General features: G+C 46.8%; 1 protein-coding gene across 1 annotated transcript; it reads right to left on the reverse strand.

The window, feature by feature from the left end:
- Nucleotides 1-4,608: 4,608 nt before the first annotated feature.
- Sf3b4 (splicing factor 3b subunit 4) lies at nucleotides 4,609-14,763 on the reverse strand. The gene is made up of 6 exons (XM_045138416.1): nucleotides 14,668-14,763; nucleotides 14,025-14,153; nucleotides 12,250-12,792; nucleotides 11,501-11,707; nucleotides 6,152-6,325; nucleotides 4,609-4,990 (listed from the first exon to the last, which is right to left on the reverse strand). The coding sequence occupies exons 1-6, from the start codon at nucleotides 14,699-14,701 to the stop codon at nucleotides 4,803-4,805; spliced, it is 1,275 nt and encodes a 424-aa protein (XP_044994351.1). The 5' UTR covers nucleotides 14,702-14,763; the 3' UTR covers nucleotides 4,609-4,802.
- Nucleotides 14,764-15,726: the final 963 nt, after the last annotated feature.

Consider the following 15,726-nt stretch of genomic DNA (forward strand, 5'->3'; position numbering starts at 1 on the left):
TTTTTTTTTTTTTAAATACATTACTATTAGCCAGGCATGGTGGCACACGCCTTTCATCCTAGCACTTGGGAGGCAGAGGTAGGGGGATCGCCGTGAGTTCAAGACCACTCTGAGACTACAGAGTGAATTCCAGGTCAGCCTGGGCTACAGTGAGACCCTACCTCTAAAAACAGAAAAAAGTTACTATTTCCAGTTCGATTATATCCAAGCCTTGCTGGTAGAAAAAGCCATTCCTTCTATTTAAGGTGACTTTACATACACCCCACTGACACATGCTTACCAACAGAAATATTGTACTCAACACACACAACTGGTGTCTCATGCCTTTAATCTCAGCTATTGGGAAGGCCAAGGCTGGAGGATCCTAAGTGCAGTCTGGGCAACTTAGTTAGACCCTAACTTAAATTTGTATGTTTGTTTTGGGGGGGGGTTCAAGGTAGGGTTTCACTCTAGCCCAGGCTGATCTGGAATTCACTATGTAGTCTCAGAGTGGCCTTGAACTCATGGTGATCCTCCGACCTCTGCCTCCTAAGTACCACCGTATGCATCTGGCTTACATGGGTACTGGGAAGTTGAACCTGGGTCCTTAGGCTTAGCAGGCAAGTGTCTTAACCACCAAGCCATCTCTGCGGCCCCAGGGTTTTTGTTTGTTTGTTTGTTTGTTTGTTGTTTTCCTTGTTCACATCACTTCATACTTTGCTGCTGAGTGGATGGCTCCAAAATTTACATCTCCAATCCAAACCAGCAATCTCCACCAACCTAGCCGATAATATCACCAAATGATTACCTGGTAAACATCGAATTTGGGCAGCTATCCCTTTTGCATCCTCTTTTACCTCTCTTTTTACCTCAAAAGGAGCTGGGAGGCACTAGTTTATGGCAGATGGTCCCCAACGGGCTCTGACCTCAGCTTGCCTCCTGTTAAGGTGCTTGATTGCCTACAAAGCCTAAGGACCCAAGTTCAACTCCCAAGAGTTAGTGGGTTCTGCACCGTGCCATGTATCAGTGTCTGAAAATCTCCCATCTGCCTGGAATGAACTTCATCTTTTTGCATGGGAAACGTCTACCCTTCAAGATTAACTTCAGCTGGGGTGGGGGCAAGGCATTGATGCATACCTATAACCCCAGCACTCAGGAGACAGAGGCATGAGAATCACCATTGTGAGGATAGACCATCTCAAACACCAAAAAGATTAAGTTAACTTTTTTTTTTTTTCATTTTGTTCTTTGTTTGTTTGTTTTCAAGGTAGGGTCTTGTTCTAGACCAGGCGTGAGCCACCACACCTAGCCTATATACACACATATATATATAATTCTTTTTTTTAATTTTTAAATTTTTTATTAACATTTTCCATGATTATAAAAAAAATCCCATGGTAATTCCCTCCCTTCCCCCTGACACTTTCCCCTTTGAAATTCCATTCTACATCATATTACCTCCCCATCTCAATCATTGTACTTACATATATACAATATCATCCTATTAAATACCCTCCTCCCTTCCTTTCTCTTCCCTTTATGTCTCCTTTTTAACTTACTGGCCTCTGCTACCAAGTATTTTCCTTCTCACGCAGAAGCCCAATCATCTGTAGCTAGGATCCACATATGAGAGAGAACATGTGGCGCTTGGCTTTCTGGGCCTGGGTTACCTCACTTAGTATAATACTTTCCAGGTCCATCCATTTTTCTGCAAATTTCATAACTTCATTTTTCTTTACCACTGAGTAGAACTCCATTGTATAAATGTGCCACATCTTCATTATCTACTCATCAGTTGAGGGACATCTAGGCTGGTTCCATTTCCCAGCTATTATAAATTGAGCAGCAATAAACATGGTTGAGCACGTACTTCTAAGGAAATGAGATGAGTCCTTTGGATATATGCCTAGGAGTGCTATAGCTGGGTCATATGGTAGATCAATCTTTAGCTGTTTTAGGAACCTCCACACTGTTTTCCACAATGGCTGGACCAGATTGCATTCCCACCAGCAGTGTAGAAGGGTTCCTGTTTTTCCACATCCCCGCCAACATTTATGATCATTTGTTTTCATGATGGTGGCCAATCTGACAGGAGTGAGATGGAATTTCAATGTAGTTTTAATCTGCATTTCCCTGATGACTAGTGACGTAGAACAATTTTTTAGATGCTTATATGCCATTCGTATTTCTTCCTTTGAGAATGCTCTATTTAGCTCCATAGCCCATTTTTTGATTGGCTTGTTTGATTCCTTATTACTTAACTTTTTGAGTTCTTTGTATATCCTAGATATTAATCCTCTATCAGATATATAGCTGGCGAAGATTTTTTCCCATTCTGTAGGTTGCCTTTTGCTTTTTTCACTGTGTCCTTTGCAGTGCAAAATCTTTGTAATTTCATGAGGTCCCAGTGATTAACCTGTGGTTTTATTGCCTGAGCAATTGGGATTGTATTCAGAAAGTTTTTGCCAAAACCAATATGTTGCAGGGTTTCCCCTACTTTTTCCTCTAGCAGTTTCAGAGTTCTAGGTCTGATGTTAAGGTTTTTAATCCATTTGGACTTAATTCTTGTACATGGCAAGAGAGAAGAATCTATTTTCATTCTTCTGCAGATATATATCCAGTTTTCCCAGCACCATTTGCTGAAGAGGCTGTCTTTTCTCCAATGAGTATTTTTGGCATTTTTATCGAATATCAGGTGGCTATAGCTACTTGGGCTTACATCTGGGTCCTCTATTCTGTTCCACTGATCTATATGTCTGTTTTTGTGCCAGTACCATGCTGTTTTTGTTACTGTGGCTCTGTAGTACAGGTTAAAATCAGGTATGGTGATACCACCAGCCTTATTTTTGTTGCTCAGTATTATTTTAGATATTCGAGGTTTTTTGTGATTCCAAATGAATTTTTGGATTGTTCTTTCTATTTCCATGAAGAAAGCCTTTGGAGTTTTGATAGGGATTGCATTAAATGTGTAGATTGCTTTAGGTAGATTTCCATTTTCACAACTAGCCTATATTTTGAAATATAAGCAAATACACATGTATGTGCTGCCTTCTGTTTTTTTCAATTTTCGTGTCAGGAATGGAGCCTGGAGCCTCATGTAGGGGTGGAGGACACTCTACCACTGAGCTACACCCCCACTTCCCAGTTTTTTGTTTTTTTTTTTTTTTTTTCTTGTTTGTTGAGAAAGGGGGGAGAGAGAATTGGCATACCAGGGCATCTAACCACTGCAATGGAACTCCAGATGCATGTACAATCTTGTGGGCAGCCACAACCTGTGTGCATGTGTCAACTTGTGTGTCTGGGGAGTTGAACTTGGGTCCTTAGGCTTTGCAGGCAAACACCTAACTGCTAAGCCATCTCTCCAGCACTTCCCCTTTTTTTTTTTTTTGCACATGTGTAAACGGGTATGCAAGGGTCCCTTGCCACTGTAGACAAATGCCTACCTGGCTTTACACGGGGTAGCTGGGGAATGGAATCCAGGCCAGCATGCTTTGCTGAGCTGTGGTGGTTTGATTCAGGTGTTCCCCATAAACTCAGGTGTTCTGAATGCTAGGTTCCCAGCTGATGGAGATTTGGGAATTAACACCTCCAGGAGGCAGTGTATTGTTGGGACCAGGCTTATGGGTGTTACAGCCAGCTTCCTCTTGCCAGTGTTTGGCACACTCTCCTGTTGTTATTGTCTACCTTATGTTGGTCAGGGGGTGATGTCCACCCTCTGCTCATGCCATCATTTTCCCTGCCATGATGGAGCTTCCCCCTCAAGCCTATAGGCCAATATAAACTTTTTTTTGCCCCACAAGCTGCTCTTGGTTGGGTGATTTCTATCAGCAATGCAAACCCCACTGCAACATAAGCCACCTGGTTCTTTATTTATTTGCAAAAAGAGACAGAGAGAGGAGAAAGAAAATGGGTATGCCAGAGCCTCTAGCCACTACCAACCAACCCGATGCCTGCACCACTTTGTGCATCTGGCTTTATGTGGGTTCTGGGGAGTCAAACCTAGATTGGGGATTGCAGGAAAGCACCTTAACCACTGAGCCATCTCTTCAGCCCTCCTAGTTCCTTTTTTTTTTTTTTTGCTTTGGTTTTTCAAGGTCATCTTACTCTAGCACAGGCTGACTTAGCCACCACGCCGGCTGGGTTCTTTTTTTTTTTTTGAGGTAGAGTTTCACTCTAGCCCAGGCTGACCTGGAATGCACTATGGGGAGTCTCAGGGTGGCCTCAAACTCACAGCAATCCTCCTACCTCTGCCTCCTGAGTGCTGGGATTAAAGGCGTGCACCACCACGCCCGGCTACCCTGCTTTCTTTTTCAAGCTGCTTAGTCCTCTACTGTATGGATGTACCAATTCATTCAACTTACTGATGGATGTGGAGTTGTTTCCAGCTGAATTTCAAATAGTACTACAATGAATACCATACTCATGTAACATTCTATTTCTGCAAGCGAAACTAAACATTTTACTTCTGTTGTTAATTTAACGTCTCCAGGATGTAAACCAGAGGGTAAACTCTATATAAGCCAACAGAAGATGCCTGGTGCTTAAGCCAGTGCAGCCACAGCATATGACAATGTGAACACCCTCTCCCTGACATATCCTAAGTTACCTTCCCAAGGAAAACACACCAAATAAACAAGGAGTATATTTTTATTTTCTCTATATATCTGCAAAACACTTAGGACCAACATTAAAAAAAATCTTGTGGAAAAATTACATTGCAATGGGTGGGGGTGTTACCCCCATGAACTTTAGAGCAATTCTGATTGGTCCAAGAAATGGAAAAGCTACTGGGAGGATAGAAGACAGGGAAGGAAGACAACAATTTACTGAGGGAGAGGGCCCCGAAGTGGGCCACGAGGGGGAACTGGAGGCCGGGGAGTGGGTCTGGGTGGAGGGAGGGGTCCCCGCTGATAGCCATAGGGAGGAGGTCTTGGAGGGCCAGTGTATCCATGAGGAGGCATCAAAGGAGGGGGTCCACGCATACCATGTGGAGGCATGGGGCCCGGGTGACCTGCAGAAAAGAAAGCAAAGTCAGTAAAAACTGCTTGAAATACAATCTTCCAGACACAAGACAGCCTGGATATCCAAGACCTCACAGTGCCTGGTACAACCAACAAAAGACCATCATAACAGGAGGAAAAGATAATGACATCAAAATAAAAGACTGATTGGGGGGGGAGGGGATATGATGGAGGGTGGCGTTGTGAAGGGGGAAGTGGATTACCAGGGTTTATTGGGTATAATTATGAAAGCTGTCAATATAAAGTCTAAAAAAAAGTGAAAACAAAAACAGGAAGCTGGGCATGGTGGTGCATGCCTTTAATCCTAGCACTCGAGAGGCAGAGGTAGGAGGATCGCTGTGAGTTCAAGGACATCCTAAGACTACGTACATAGTGAATTTTAGGTTAGCCTGGGCTAGAGTGAGACTATCTTGAGAAACCAAAAAGGCTGGAGAGATGACTTATGAAATCTAAGGACCCAGGTTTGATTCTCCAGGTCCCACATAAGCCAGATGCACATGGTGGTACATGTGTTTAGAGTTCACTTGCAGTGGCTAGAGGCCCTGGCGTGCCCATTCTTAACCACCCCACCCCCGCCACCAGGTCTCAAATAAAGAAAGAAAGAAAATGAAAACAGTAGACAGGTGATGTTGGAAAACCTATGGGAGAAAAGGTAGGGAAAAAGCAAGCAGTGTAAGGAGTAAAAGAAAGGACATGGGGCAAAGGTCATGACAGAAAAAGCTCTAAGAATTTATGTCAGGAGGCTGACATAACTCAATGGTTAAAGGTGCTTGCTTGCAAAACCTGCTGGCCCAGGTTTGATTCCCCAGTACCCACATAAACCCAGATGCACAAAGCGGCACATGTGTCTACAGTTCATTTACACTGGCAAGAGGCTCTGGCACAGTGTCCCTTCTCCCTCTCTCTAGTAAATACATAAATTGAGGCTAGCCTGTGCTAGGGTGAGAGCCTGCCACAAAAGCAAGCTGAAAGGACATATGTAAACAAAGGCAGGCTGGGCAGAACACACCTGATATCCCAGCAACTGGGCAGTTGAGGCAGGAGGAACAAGTTTAAGGGCATCTGGGCTACACAGTGAGACCCTGTCTCAAAAAAGCAAAACCAAGAAAATATTATGTTTGAGAATGAAGAGATGGCCAGATTTTACTCACCCATGGGGGATCCAAACGGTGGCCCTCGGGGAGGCATGCCCATTGGAGGTGGTCCAGGATGAGGCATTCCAGGAGGTGGCCGGGGAGGTGGCTGTCCCCCAGAGCCTGGAGGCCCAGCATGAGGATGTCCTAAGCCATGGGGGCCATGGTGGGCCAGCTGCATCTGAGACATCCCTATGAAAAGAAAACAAACACATAAAAGAACTGAAGGCAGACACAGGCAAAGAAAATGAAACAAAGAGCCAGGCATGGTGGTGCATGCCTTTAATCCCAGTACTCAGGAGACAGAGGCAGTGTGAGTTCAAGGCCAGCCTGGGACTACAAAGTTCCATGTCAGCCTGGGCTAGAGACCCCACCTCGGAAAATCAAAAAGAAAGAACAGCGGGATGAAGAGATAGCTTAGCAGTTAGGGTGCTTGCCTGCAAAGCCTAAGGCCCCAGGTCTGATTCCCCAGAACCCACGTAAGCCAGAGATGAACATGATGGTGCATGCATCTGGAGTTCATTTGCAGTGGCTAGAGGACTTAGTGTGCCCATTCTCTCTCTCATTAATAAATAAATAAATAAAAATAAAAAATAAAAAGTAACTCAGAGAGAGATCCTTTCAAGCCATCCTTTAGCCAGGTGGTACAAGCTTTTAATCCCAGCACTCAAAGACCCCCCCCAAAAAAAAGCTGGGTGTGATGGCACACGCCTTTGACCCCAGCACTTGGGAGGCAGAGGTAGGAGGATCACTGTTGAGTTCCAAGCCACCCTAAAACTACATAGGGAATTCCAGGTCAGCCTGGGCTACAGAGAGACCCTACCTCAATAAATAAATAAGTAAAGGAACAAAGAGCATGGAGCAGTGACTTCATTTCTGCTTGGGTTCACTTCATGTGGACGGTCTCAACTCTTCTTCCTTGCCCCATGACTCCCAAATAAGCACAATTCTCATCCAATACCCTCCTGCTCCCCACTGATACAGCAAAAAAGAGGTACTGTGTGACTTGTGGATATGCTCACTTGGAGACAAACCAGTCAACACCTGGAGAGATGGCTTAGTTAGCAGTCAAGCACTTGCCTGTGAAGCCCAAGGACCCACATAAGCCAGATGCACAAGGTGGCACATGCAATCCAGAGTTCATTTGCACTAGCTGGAGGCCCTGGTGTGCCCATTCTCTCTATCTGCCTCTTTCTCTCTCGGTCACTCTCAAATAAGTAAACAAAAATAAATTTAAAATGTATATGTCACCCCATAGCCTGAGGTATTTTTAATTTTATTTATTTGCAAGTAAAAATATAGAATGTGTGCACCAGGGCCTCTTACCACTACAAACCAACTCCAGATACATATGCCACTTTGTGCATCTGGTTTCACATGGGTACTGGGGAAGCTAATCTGGGTCATTAAGCTTTGCAGGCAAGTGCCTGAACTACGGGGCCATTTTTCAAGCCCAAATGTTATTGTTTAGGCTTTTTGAGCCCAGCATCAATACCTTTTTATAGAGCACATAATCATTTGCTTGTTCAAAGACTTTTTTTTTGAGTAGGGTCTCACTCTAGCCCAGGCTGACCTGGAATTCACTATGGAGTCTCAGGATGACCTCGAACTCCCAGCTATCCTCCTACCTCTGCCTTCCACGTGCTGGGATTAAAGGTGGGTGAAATCACACCAGCCTCAAAGACCTTTTTACTCATTCTCTCATCTTTGAATTTTAGAAGTTTGGACACTCCACAAGAGCCCAGTTTTACATGGCCTTTGATTTGTTTCATATATTTGCAGGTTTTAGTCCATTTTAGCATATCGTAACTCCCTGTATGATGTCTTTGAAAAGAGGCTATCATTGTTTTTAACTTTTTTTTTTTTTTTTCCAGGCAGGGTCTCACTCTAGCCTGGTCTGACCTGGAATTCACTATAGTCTCAGGGTGGCCTCAAACTCATGGTGATCCTCCTACCTCTGCCTGGTTATTGATTTTTTTTAACTTTTAATGCAACAAATCTGTAACTAAAACTAAAATAAAGAGGGCTGGAGAGATGGCTTAGCGGTTAAGCGCTTGCCTTTGAAGCCTAAGGACCCCAGTCCGAGGCTCGGTTCCCCAGGTCCCACGTTAGCCAGATGCACAAGGGGGCGCACACGTCTGGAGTTCGTTTGCAGAGGCTGGAAGCCCTGGCGCGCCCATTCTCTCTCTCTCCCTCTATCTGTCTTTCTGTGTCTGTCGCTCTCAAATAAATAAATTAAAAAAAAAAATTAAAATAAAGAGAATAGAAGAGAGCAGATGGTCAAAGTGGTCTAAGCAGAGAAGAGCATGAAAAAGAAGCCCTGTCCTTGATCCCATTCAGAATAACAGTAAAAACAGCCCAGCATGGTGGCACATGCCTGTAATCCTAGGACTTGGGAGGCAGAGACACAAAGATCAGAAGTCCAAAACCATCCTCAGTTACATGAATCTTAAAGATGGTGTAAGCTAGTGAGCTCCTATCTAAACAAAAACAAGCCAATCATGGTGGCGCACACCTTTAATCCCAGCACTTGGGAGGTAGGAGGATCGCCGTGAATTCGAGGTCACCTTGAGACTACATAGTGAATTCCAGGTCAGCCTGGGCTAGGGTGAAACCCTACCTCGGAAAAAAAAAGGGAGGGGGACTGGAGAGGAATGCCATGGTTTATTGCCTGTAACTATGAAAGTTGCCAATAATTAAAAAAAAAATTTTAATCAACCAACTACTCACATGTTTCATTCTCCTTATGTGATTCATACAAGAAGCAGGACTTGGGAAAACAGCAGGTATACTACCTAAGCAAAGATCTAATTCTATCAGCACATGCCTTTAGTGACAGCGCCCAGGTTCAAGGCCAGCCTGGGCCTGGAATGAGTTCCAAGTCACCCTGGGCTGGAGTGAGAGCCCACCTTGAAAACCTACATAACATTTCTAATTCTGAAAGGCAAACAGGAAATTGTCAGGACAAGAGAAGAAACCAAGGACTCCACAGACAGACAGAGTGACATGTGTCAATCAGCAAGGAGCACAGTATGTTCCGGAACTTCCCAGGCCTCTCGGCAGCTGTGAAAGTGGCGAGTGCTACAGTAATGTTTCAGGTTGTACTTTGTAGGCCAAAGGGAGCAAGTGTGTACACATCTGTTTTAGAAAAATTAACTCGATAAAAGCAGATTAAAGAGAAAAGCGGGAGTCAAGGTGACGGACGGGAGAGCGTTGCAGTACTTGAGACATAATGTGGAAAGAACCTGGCACAGCACTGGCAGTGTGGCAGATGCCCAGAGGTGGCTAAAAGCTACTATGAAAAGCAAGCTGAGGGTTGGAGAGATGGCACAGCAATTGAAGCGCTTACTTGCAAGCCTGCGACTGTGAGTTTGACTCCCCAGCACCCACAGAAAGCTCCATGCAGCTGTGATTCCAATGAATCTAGAGCAATGGGAGATGGGCCAGAGCCTGCAGCCCAGCTACAGTAGCACACGGAGCCAGGGAGAAACACAGTAACCGTAAGGGAAACACCGTCTCAAGCAAGGGGGACGGGAAGCGGGCCGACAGCACCCTGCGGGTGTCCTCAGCCCCCACACGTGCCACGGCACACCCACACATAGATACAAAGACACACGTACACACAATATTAATATCGTTTTTAAAAGAAAGAAGTTGGAAGGAAGCTAAACTGAAAACCTCCTCCATGTAGACCAGCTGACAGAAAGCTGGAAAAAGCCATGCTGCATGCAATTCAATGGGAGAGAGAGAAATCACCAGTGAAGATACTCAACAGTGTATCTTCTGCAAGCCTTAAATTTGGCCGCCCAGGCCAAATGAGCCAAGGGTTGCAACAGTGGCACATCTGTCATGGTAGAAACCAACTGCCCTCTAATTGGACTGGAGGCCAACTATATGGGAGGGAATACATCCCTGATACTGAAAACCTACAACAGGGGTAGTCATGAGTCCTAGGGGTGTAACGTCTGCTGCTGTCTGGCTAAATGTATATACTATGCTCACCAAACTGCCCAGTAAGCACATCTCTTTATGTTCATACCCATATATTAATGCTACTCCCCTTTTGGTTTGAGAAGCTTCTCTTCTCAGATGGCAGTGACCTAAGGATGACTCATAAAGTACCATGGTGCTGAGAGAAGTGACAGAGGAGTGCTCAGCAATGAAATATCTCTATCACACCTTCCAAGGCTCAGGGTCCATTGTGGAAGAGGTGGCAGAAAGAACAGAAGAGCCAAAGGAAGGGTAGGACTCCTTACAACGTGCTCCCCCAGACACCAAATGGCCTGCATATCTATGACCTCACAGTGCCTGACACTACCTACACAAGACCATCAAAATAAGAGGAAGAGATGATGACATCAAAATAAAAGACTGATTGAGAGGGGAGGTAATATGATGGAGATTGGAGAGTGGGGGGGGGGAGGTAGTTACCATGGGATATTGTCTACAATTATGAAAGTAGTCAATAAAAAAAAGAAGTTAAGCCGGAAGTGGTAGTACACGCCTTTAATCCCAGCACTCGGGAGGCAGAGACAGGACGATCGCTATGAGTTCAAGACCACCCTGAGACGACAGAGTTATTTCTAGGTCAGTCTGGATTACAGAGACCTTAGTTTGAAAAACCAAAGAAGTGTGAAGGAGAAATACATGCAAAGACACCCACACATAAAAATCTATATATAAGTAGTCTGGCTCGTAATGGCACACACCTTTAACCCCAGCAATCAGGGGGCACAGGTAGGAGGATCGCCGTGACTTTGAGGCCACCCTGAGACTACATAGTGAATTTCAGGTCAGTCTGGGCTAGAGTGAGATCCTAACTTGAAAAGCAAATTAAAAAAAAAAAAATCTAGGAGCTGGAGTGATGCTTGGCAGCTAAGGCATTTGTCTGCAAAGCATAAGGACCCAGGTTCAAGTCCCCAGAAGGGAAAATAAGAATAAAAATTCAGAAAACAGGGCTGGAGGGATGGCTTGGTGGTTAAAGTATTTGCCTGCAGAGCCAAAGGACCCGGGCTCAATTCCTCAAGACCCACATGAGCCAGATGCACAAGGGGGCGCACACATCTGGAGTTTGTTGGCAGTAGCTAGGGGGCCTGGTGCATCCATTCTCCCTGTCTCTTTCTCCCTTTCTCTGTCAAATAAATAAATAAAGATTTTTTTAAAAAAAATTCAGAAAACAAAATCAGCAAGTCCATGCTACTCCAGAAAATGTAAGAAATGGAGACAAAGTGGGAGGCAGAGTACCCTATCTGTCTGTACTAGGGTTTCTGGAGCGGACGCCCTTGGACACGGCACAGCAGGACAGGTGGTGGCAGAGCCCCCCCCCCCCCAAGCCCATCGCTCTTTTTCTAAGCAAAGAACGCTTACCTGGATGGGGCATCCCACCTGGTGGGAATGGATGAGGGTGTGAATGTCCGTGACCAGGGTGTCCAGCCCCTGGGGTACCTGCTGCTGGGGGGCCATGTCCTCCAGCCCCAGGAGGCATAGGTGGTGGAGGCATGGCTGGGGGTATTCCAGGTGGGAGGGCTCCAGGAGGGGGCACCGGAGGTGGAAAGGAGCCGGGAGGAGGCATGCCTGTGTAAGAAATGAAAGAACGAGTCATGAGGGAAGATGGCTTCATAGAGCCTGTCTCCATTTGGCCTGTCCAGGCAAGGTCAACTCTTTAACCCTCTCCCCCCCCCCCGCCCCGCCAATGCTCTATTGTCAAGTATTCAAAAGAACTCCAATTTGGGCTGGAGAGATGGCTCAGAGGTTAAGGCGCTTGCCTGTAAAGCCTAATGACCTGGGTTCAATTCCCCAGTACCCAGGTAAAGCCAGATGTATAAAATGGTACATGCATCAGGAGTTCTTTTGCAGCTGCTGGATGCCCTGGTGCACCCATTCTCTCTCTCTCCTCTCTCTGATTGCAAGTAAGTAAATATTTTAAAGAAAAAAAAAAAAAAAAAAAAAAAAAACCTCCAATTTGAACCTCCTGAAGAAAATCAACAACTTTCTTCACTACAATCATCTCTCTTTATATCCCTTTCTCACCACCTATGGACAGAATGTTCACTCTTTCAGTCTTTTTCCAAACCCTGCCACCCACAGTCCCAGCACTGGGGGAGGGGGCACTTTACCTGGAGGAGGAAGCCCAGATCCCAATGATGATACCACAGGATTGGGGGCAGAGGGTGGAGGGGGTGCATCTGCAAACAGCTGGTGGGGGCGGTCAGCCTGGGAGAGCGGGTTCTGGGCCGCCAGCAGCCGCTCAGCAGCCGAGCCATGGCGCTCACCCTTAGAGTCCTTCTTGAAGGCATAGGACACAGTGATAGGGCGGTTACAGAGGTACTGCCCGTTCATGGCCTCAATTGCTGCATCCGAAGCATCGAAGGAAGCAAAATTAATAAAGGCATAGCCTTTGGAGTTGCCTGTGTCAGGGTCCCGCATAATCTTGGGGGTTTGTAAGATGACCCCGAAGGCGCTGAAAGTATCATAAAGCAGCTTCTCGTCGATCTCTGGGTCCAGGTTTCCAATGAAGATGTTGGCCCCCACATCCAGGTTTTTGTTGTGAGCCGAGGCCTTGTTCACTCGTATTGGCTTCCCGTAGAGTTTGATCATGTTCATAATCTTGATGGCATAGTCAGCATCTTCCTCACTTAAGAATTCAACAAAGCCATAGCCTGGGAAAATGAGGAGCAGATGTAACACCTCAAGTGAAGATTCAAACATGGGTTAAAACATAGCCAGGCATGGTGGCGCATGCCTTTAATCCCAGCACTCAGGAGGCAGAGGTAAGAGAATCACTCTTGAGTTTGAGGCCAGCCTGGAACCACAGAGTGAATTCCAGGTTAACCTTGGCTAGAGTGAGACCATACCTCAAACCCTCCACCCCCCAAAAAGAGCAATTACTGGGCTGGAGTGATGGCTTAGCAGTTAAGGCGCTTGCCTGTGAAGCCTAAGGACCCAGGTTTGATTCCCCAGTACCCATGTAAGCCAGATGCACAAAGTGCCACATATGTCTGGAGTTTGTTTGCAGTGGCTGGAGGCCCTGATGTACCCATTCTCCATCTGCCTCTTCCTCTCTCCAATCACAAAGAACATAAATGAAGCAATAATAATAACAGTAATAATAATAATAAACTTCGATTGAGAATGGTTCCAGGAACTATAAACTGAAACTTAAAAAGTAAAAACTACTAAGGGTGCAAGGTGTAATGGTGCATGCCTTTAATCCCAGAACTTGGGAGACAGAGGTAAGAGGATCACTATGAGTTTGAGGCCAGCCTGAGACTACATAGTGAATGCTCCGTCAACCCGGACTAGAGAGAGAACCCCTCCCCACCAAAAAAAAGAAGCCACTCAGGAGGCATGGGGGCATCCCTTCAATTCCAGCATTTAGGAGGCTGAGGTAGCAGTTTAAAAAACAAAAAAAAAGAGAAAACTGGGCATGGTGAGGTACGCCTTTAATCCCAGCACTTGGGAGGCACAGGTAGATGGATCACCATGAGTTCGAAGCCACCGTAAGATTACACAGTGACTTCCAGGTCAGCCTTGGCTAGAGTGAGACCCTACCATGAAAAACAAAAAGAAAAATGAGCAGGACAGATAGCTTAGTGGTTAAGTGCTTGCCCATGAAGCCTAAGGCCACGGGTTCGAGGCTAGATTCCCCAGGACCCACATTAGCCAGATGCACAAGGGGGCCCACACGTCTGGAGTTCATTTGCAGTGGCTGGAGGCCCTGGCGCGCCCATTCTCTCTTTCTCTGACTCTTTCTCTCAAATAAATAAAAAAGAAAAAGAAAAAAATCCTCCAGAAATAAACCGTGAACTGAAGCTTAAGAGACAGCAATCGTTAAGATTCCCATTCCAAAACCGTTGTCGGTATATAAATTTACTTCTTGCCATATACTCACCTTGGTGCTGACCAGTGACTCTATCCTTCGGCATGTGGGTGTTGACGACGGGCCCCGCCTGAAGGAAGAGCTCCCACAGTAGTGGTTCACTAACCTTCTCGTCCAGACCCCCCACGTACACCGTTGCATCTAAAGGGAGGGAGAGCAGGAGGTTAAAGTCAGGGATGCGGGGGGGGGGGGTGGGGAGGCGTGGGCAAAATGAAAGAAAAGAAAGCGTTCACAACATGAAGTTGGAATCCAAACATGGCAATGAGGGGAGGGAGAAGGGAAAAACAGGAGCAAACAAAAAAGAAAGTCAAAAACGTTAAATTAAGCCCTCAAACCTCTTCCTAAGGTGTACAAAACCTACTAAAGTCTAATCTAACATTTTGTTGCAGACTCTATATTTATACATGGATTTGGGTGGGGGGCGGGGAGGATGAGGGTAGTAGGAAAGCCAAAGGAGCTAAGAAGCATCACTCCAGGGCTGGGCCTGCACCCCTCCTCCCTGTCCCCAGCACAAGGCTATCGGTCTCGCACCCTCCGAAGGATCTAGTCTCCCACCCTGGCGTAAACACTTCTGATCCTACTGGGGTTGCGGGGGGTGGGGGTGGGGGCTTCCCATCTTCTCTAGGCATATTCTGGGCTCTGCTCCTCCAATTACCCTGGTTCCGTTCGGAGATGGGCCCGGCAGCCATGGCGAAAAAGGCTCCCGCCTTCTGCAAGCGAGCGGCGCCACCCTCTGACCTCGTCCGGCGACTTCCACTTCCGGGCGGCGGCGTGCGTTGGGCGGGGCGCGTGAGGGGGCCGGGGGAGGGGCCGGAAGTCGGGAGCGGAGCCGGAAGCTGCGGCGGCCATCTTGGGGACGCCGAGATGGTGCCCCTGTGGAGCGTGTCGCGTGTCGCGTCGGGTCGCGAGTGGGAAAGCTGTCCTTGCGACTGGGGGGGGGGGGCGGAACGGAAGTGCTGAGGCCCTCCCAGGCGGTGCTCGGACGGTCGGAGGACGACGCTGCTCCACCCGGAAGTGAACGCAGATGCCAGCGGAGCCAGTGCGCTTCTCAGAATGTTTGTTGTTGTGTTTTGTTTTTTTTTTTTTTTTTTGTGACTAAGGGCTAACCGTATTTTGCAACCCAGAGAAGCGTGTTTGGTGGCGGATGGGTCGTGTGGGGGGGGGGGACGCGGGAATTTTCCCTCCCACCCGAGGGCTTGGCTGATTCGCCCGCGGAGGCGGTTCTCCATCTCGGTCCTCGGGCCTGGGCTCCAGGTACTTTCGTCGTCCCCAGAGGAGGAGACTGGGATGTCTGAGCCGCGGTGACGCACGACCTGGGCTCAGTGGTATATTACATGGCTGGGTGAGGGAGTTTTGAGGCTCCAAGAAGGGGGTGTCGTGCCCACTGTTGTAGGTAGCTGGGATTGGAGCTTAGAAACCTCACTGTCATCTTCCAAAACACTCCTGCGCCAGCAGCGTCCTGTATTCTCGTGCTGTCCCCCTCTGGATGAGACAAGCCCGTTTTGTTCAAATTTCGTGTGAATTCTGCAGAGCCTCACCTTGCCCAGACCCTTTATTGGCGCACTAGGAACCACCCTCCACCACCCATTCGTTGCTACCAACGATCATTGTTCTGTACAAGAAACAGCGCCCACAAAGCGTAGAAATACTGTGCTTTAACGAGTCCTTAAATAGAAATGCCATTACAAAAATATAAAGTGGGAGGGGAAAGTGT

Source organism: Jaculus jaculus, chromosome 19 (genome assembly GCF_020740685.1).
Source record: "Jaculus jaculus isolate mJacJac1 chromosome 19, mJacJac1.mat.Y.cur, whole genome shotgun sequence".
Lineage (NCBI taxonomy): Eukaryota > Metazoa > Chordata > Mammalia > Rodentia > Dipodidae > Jaculus > Jaculus jaculus.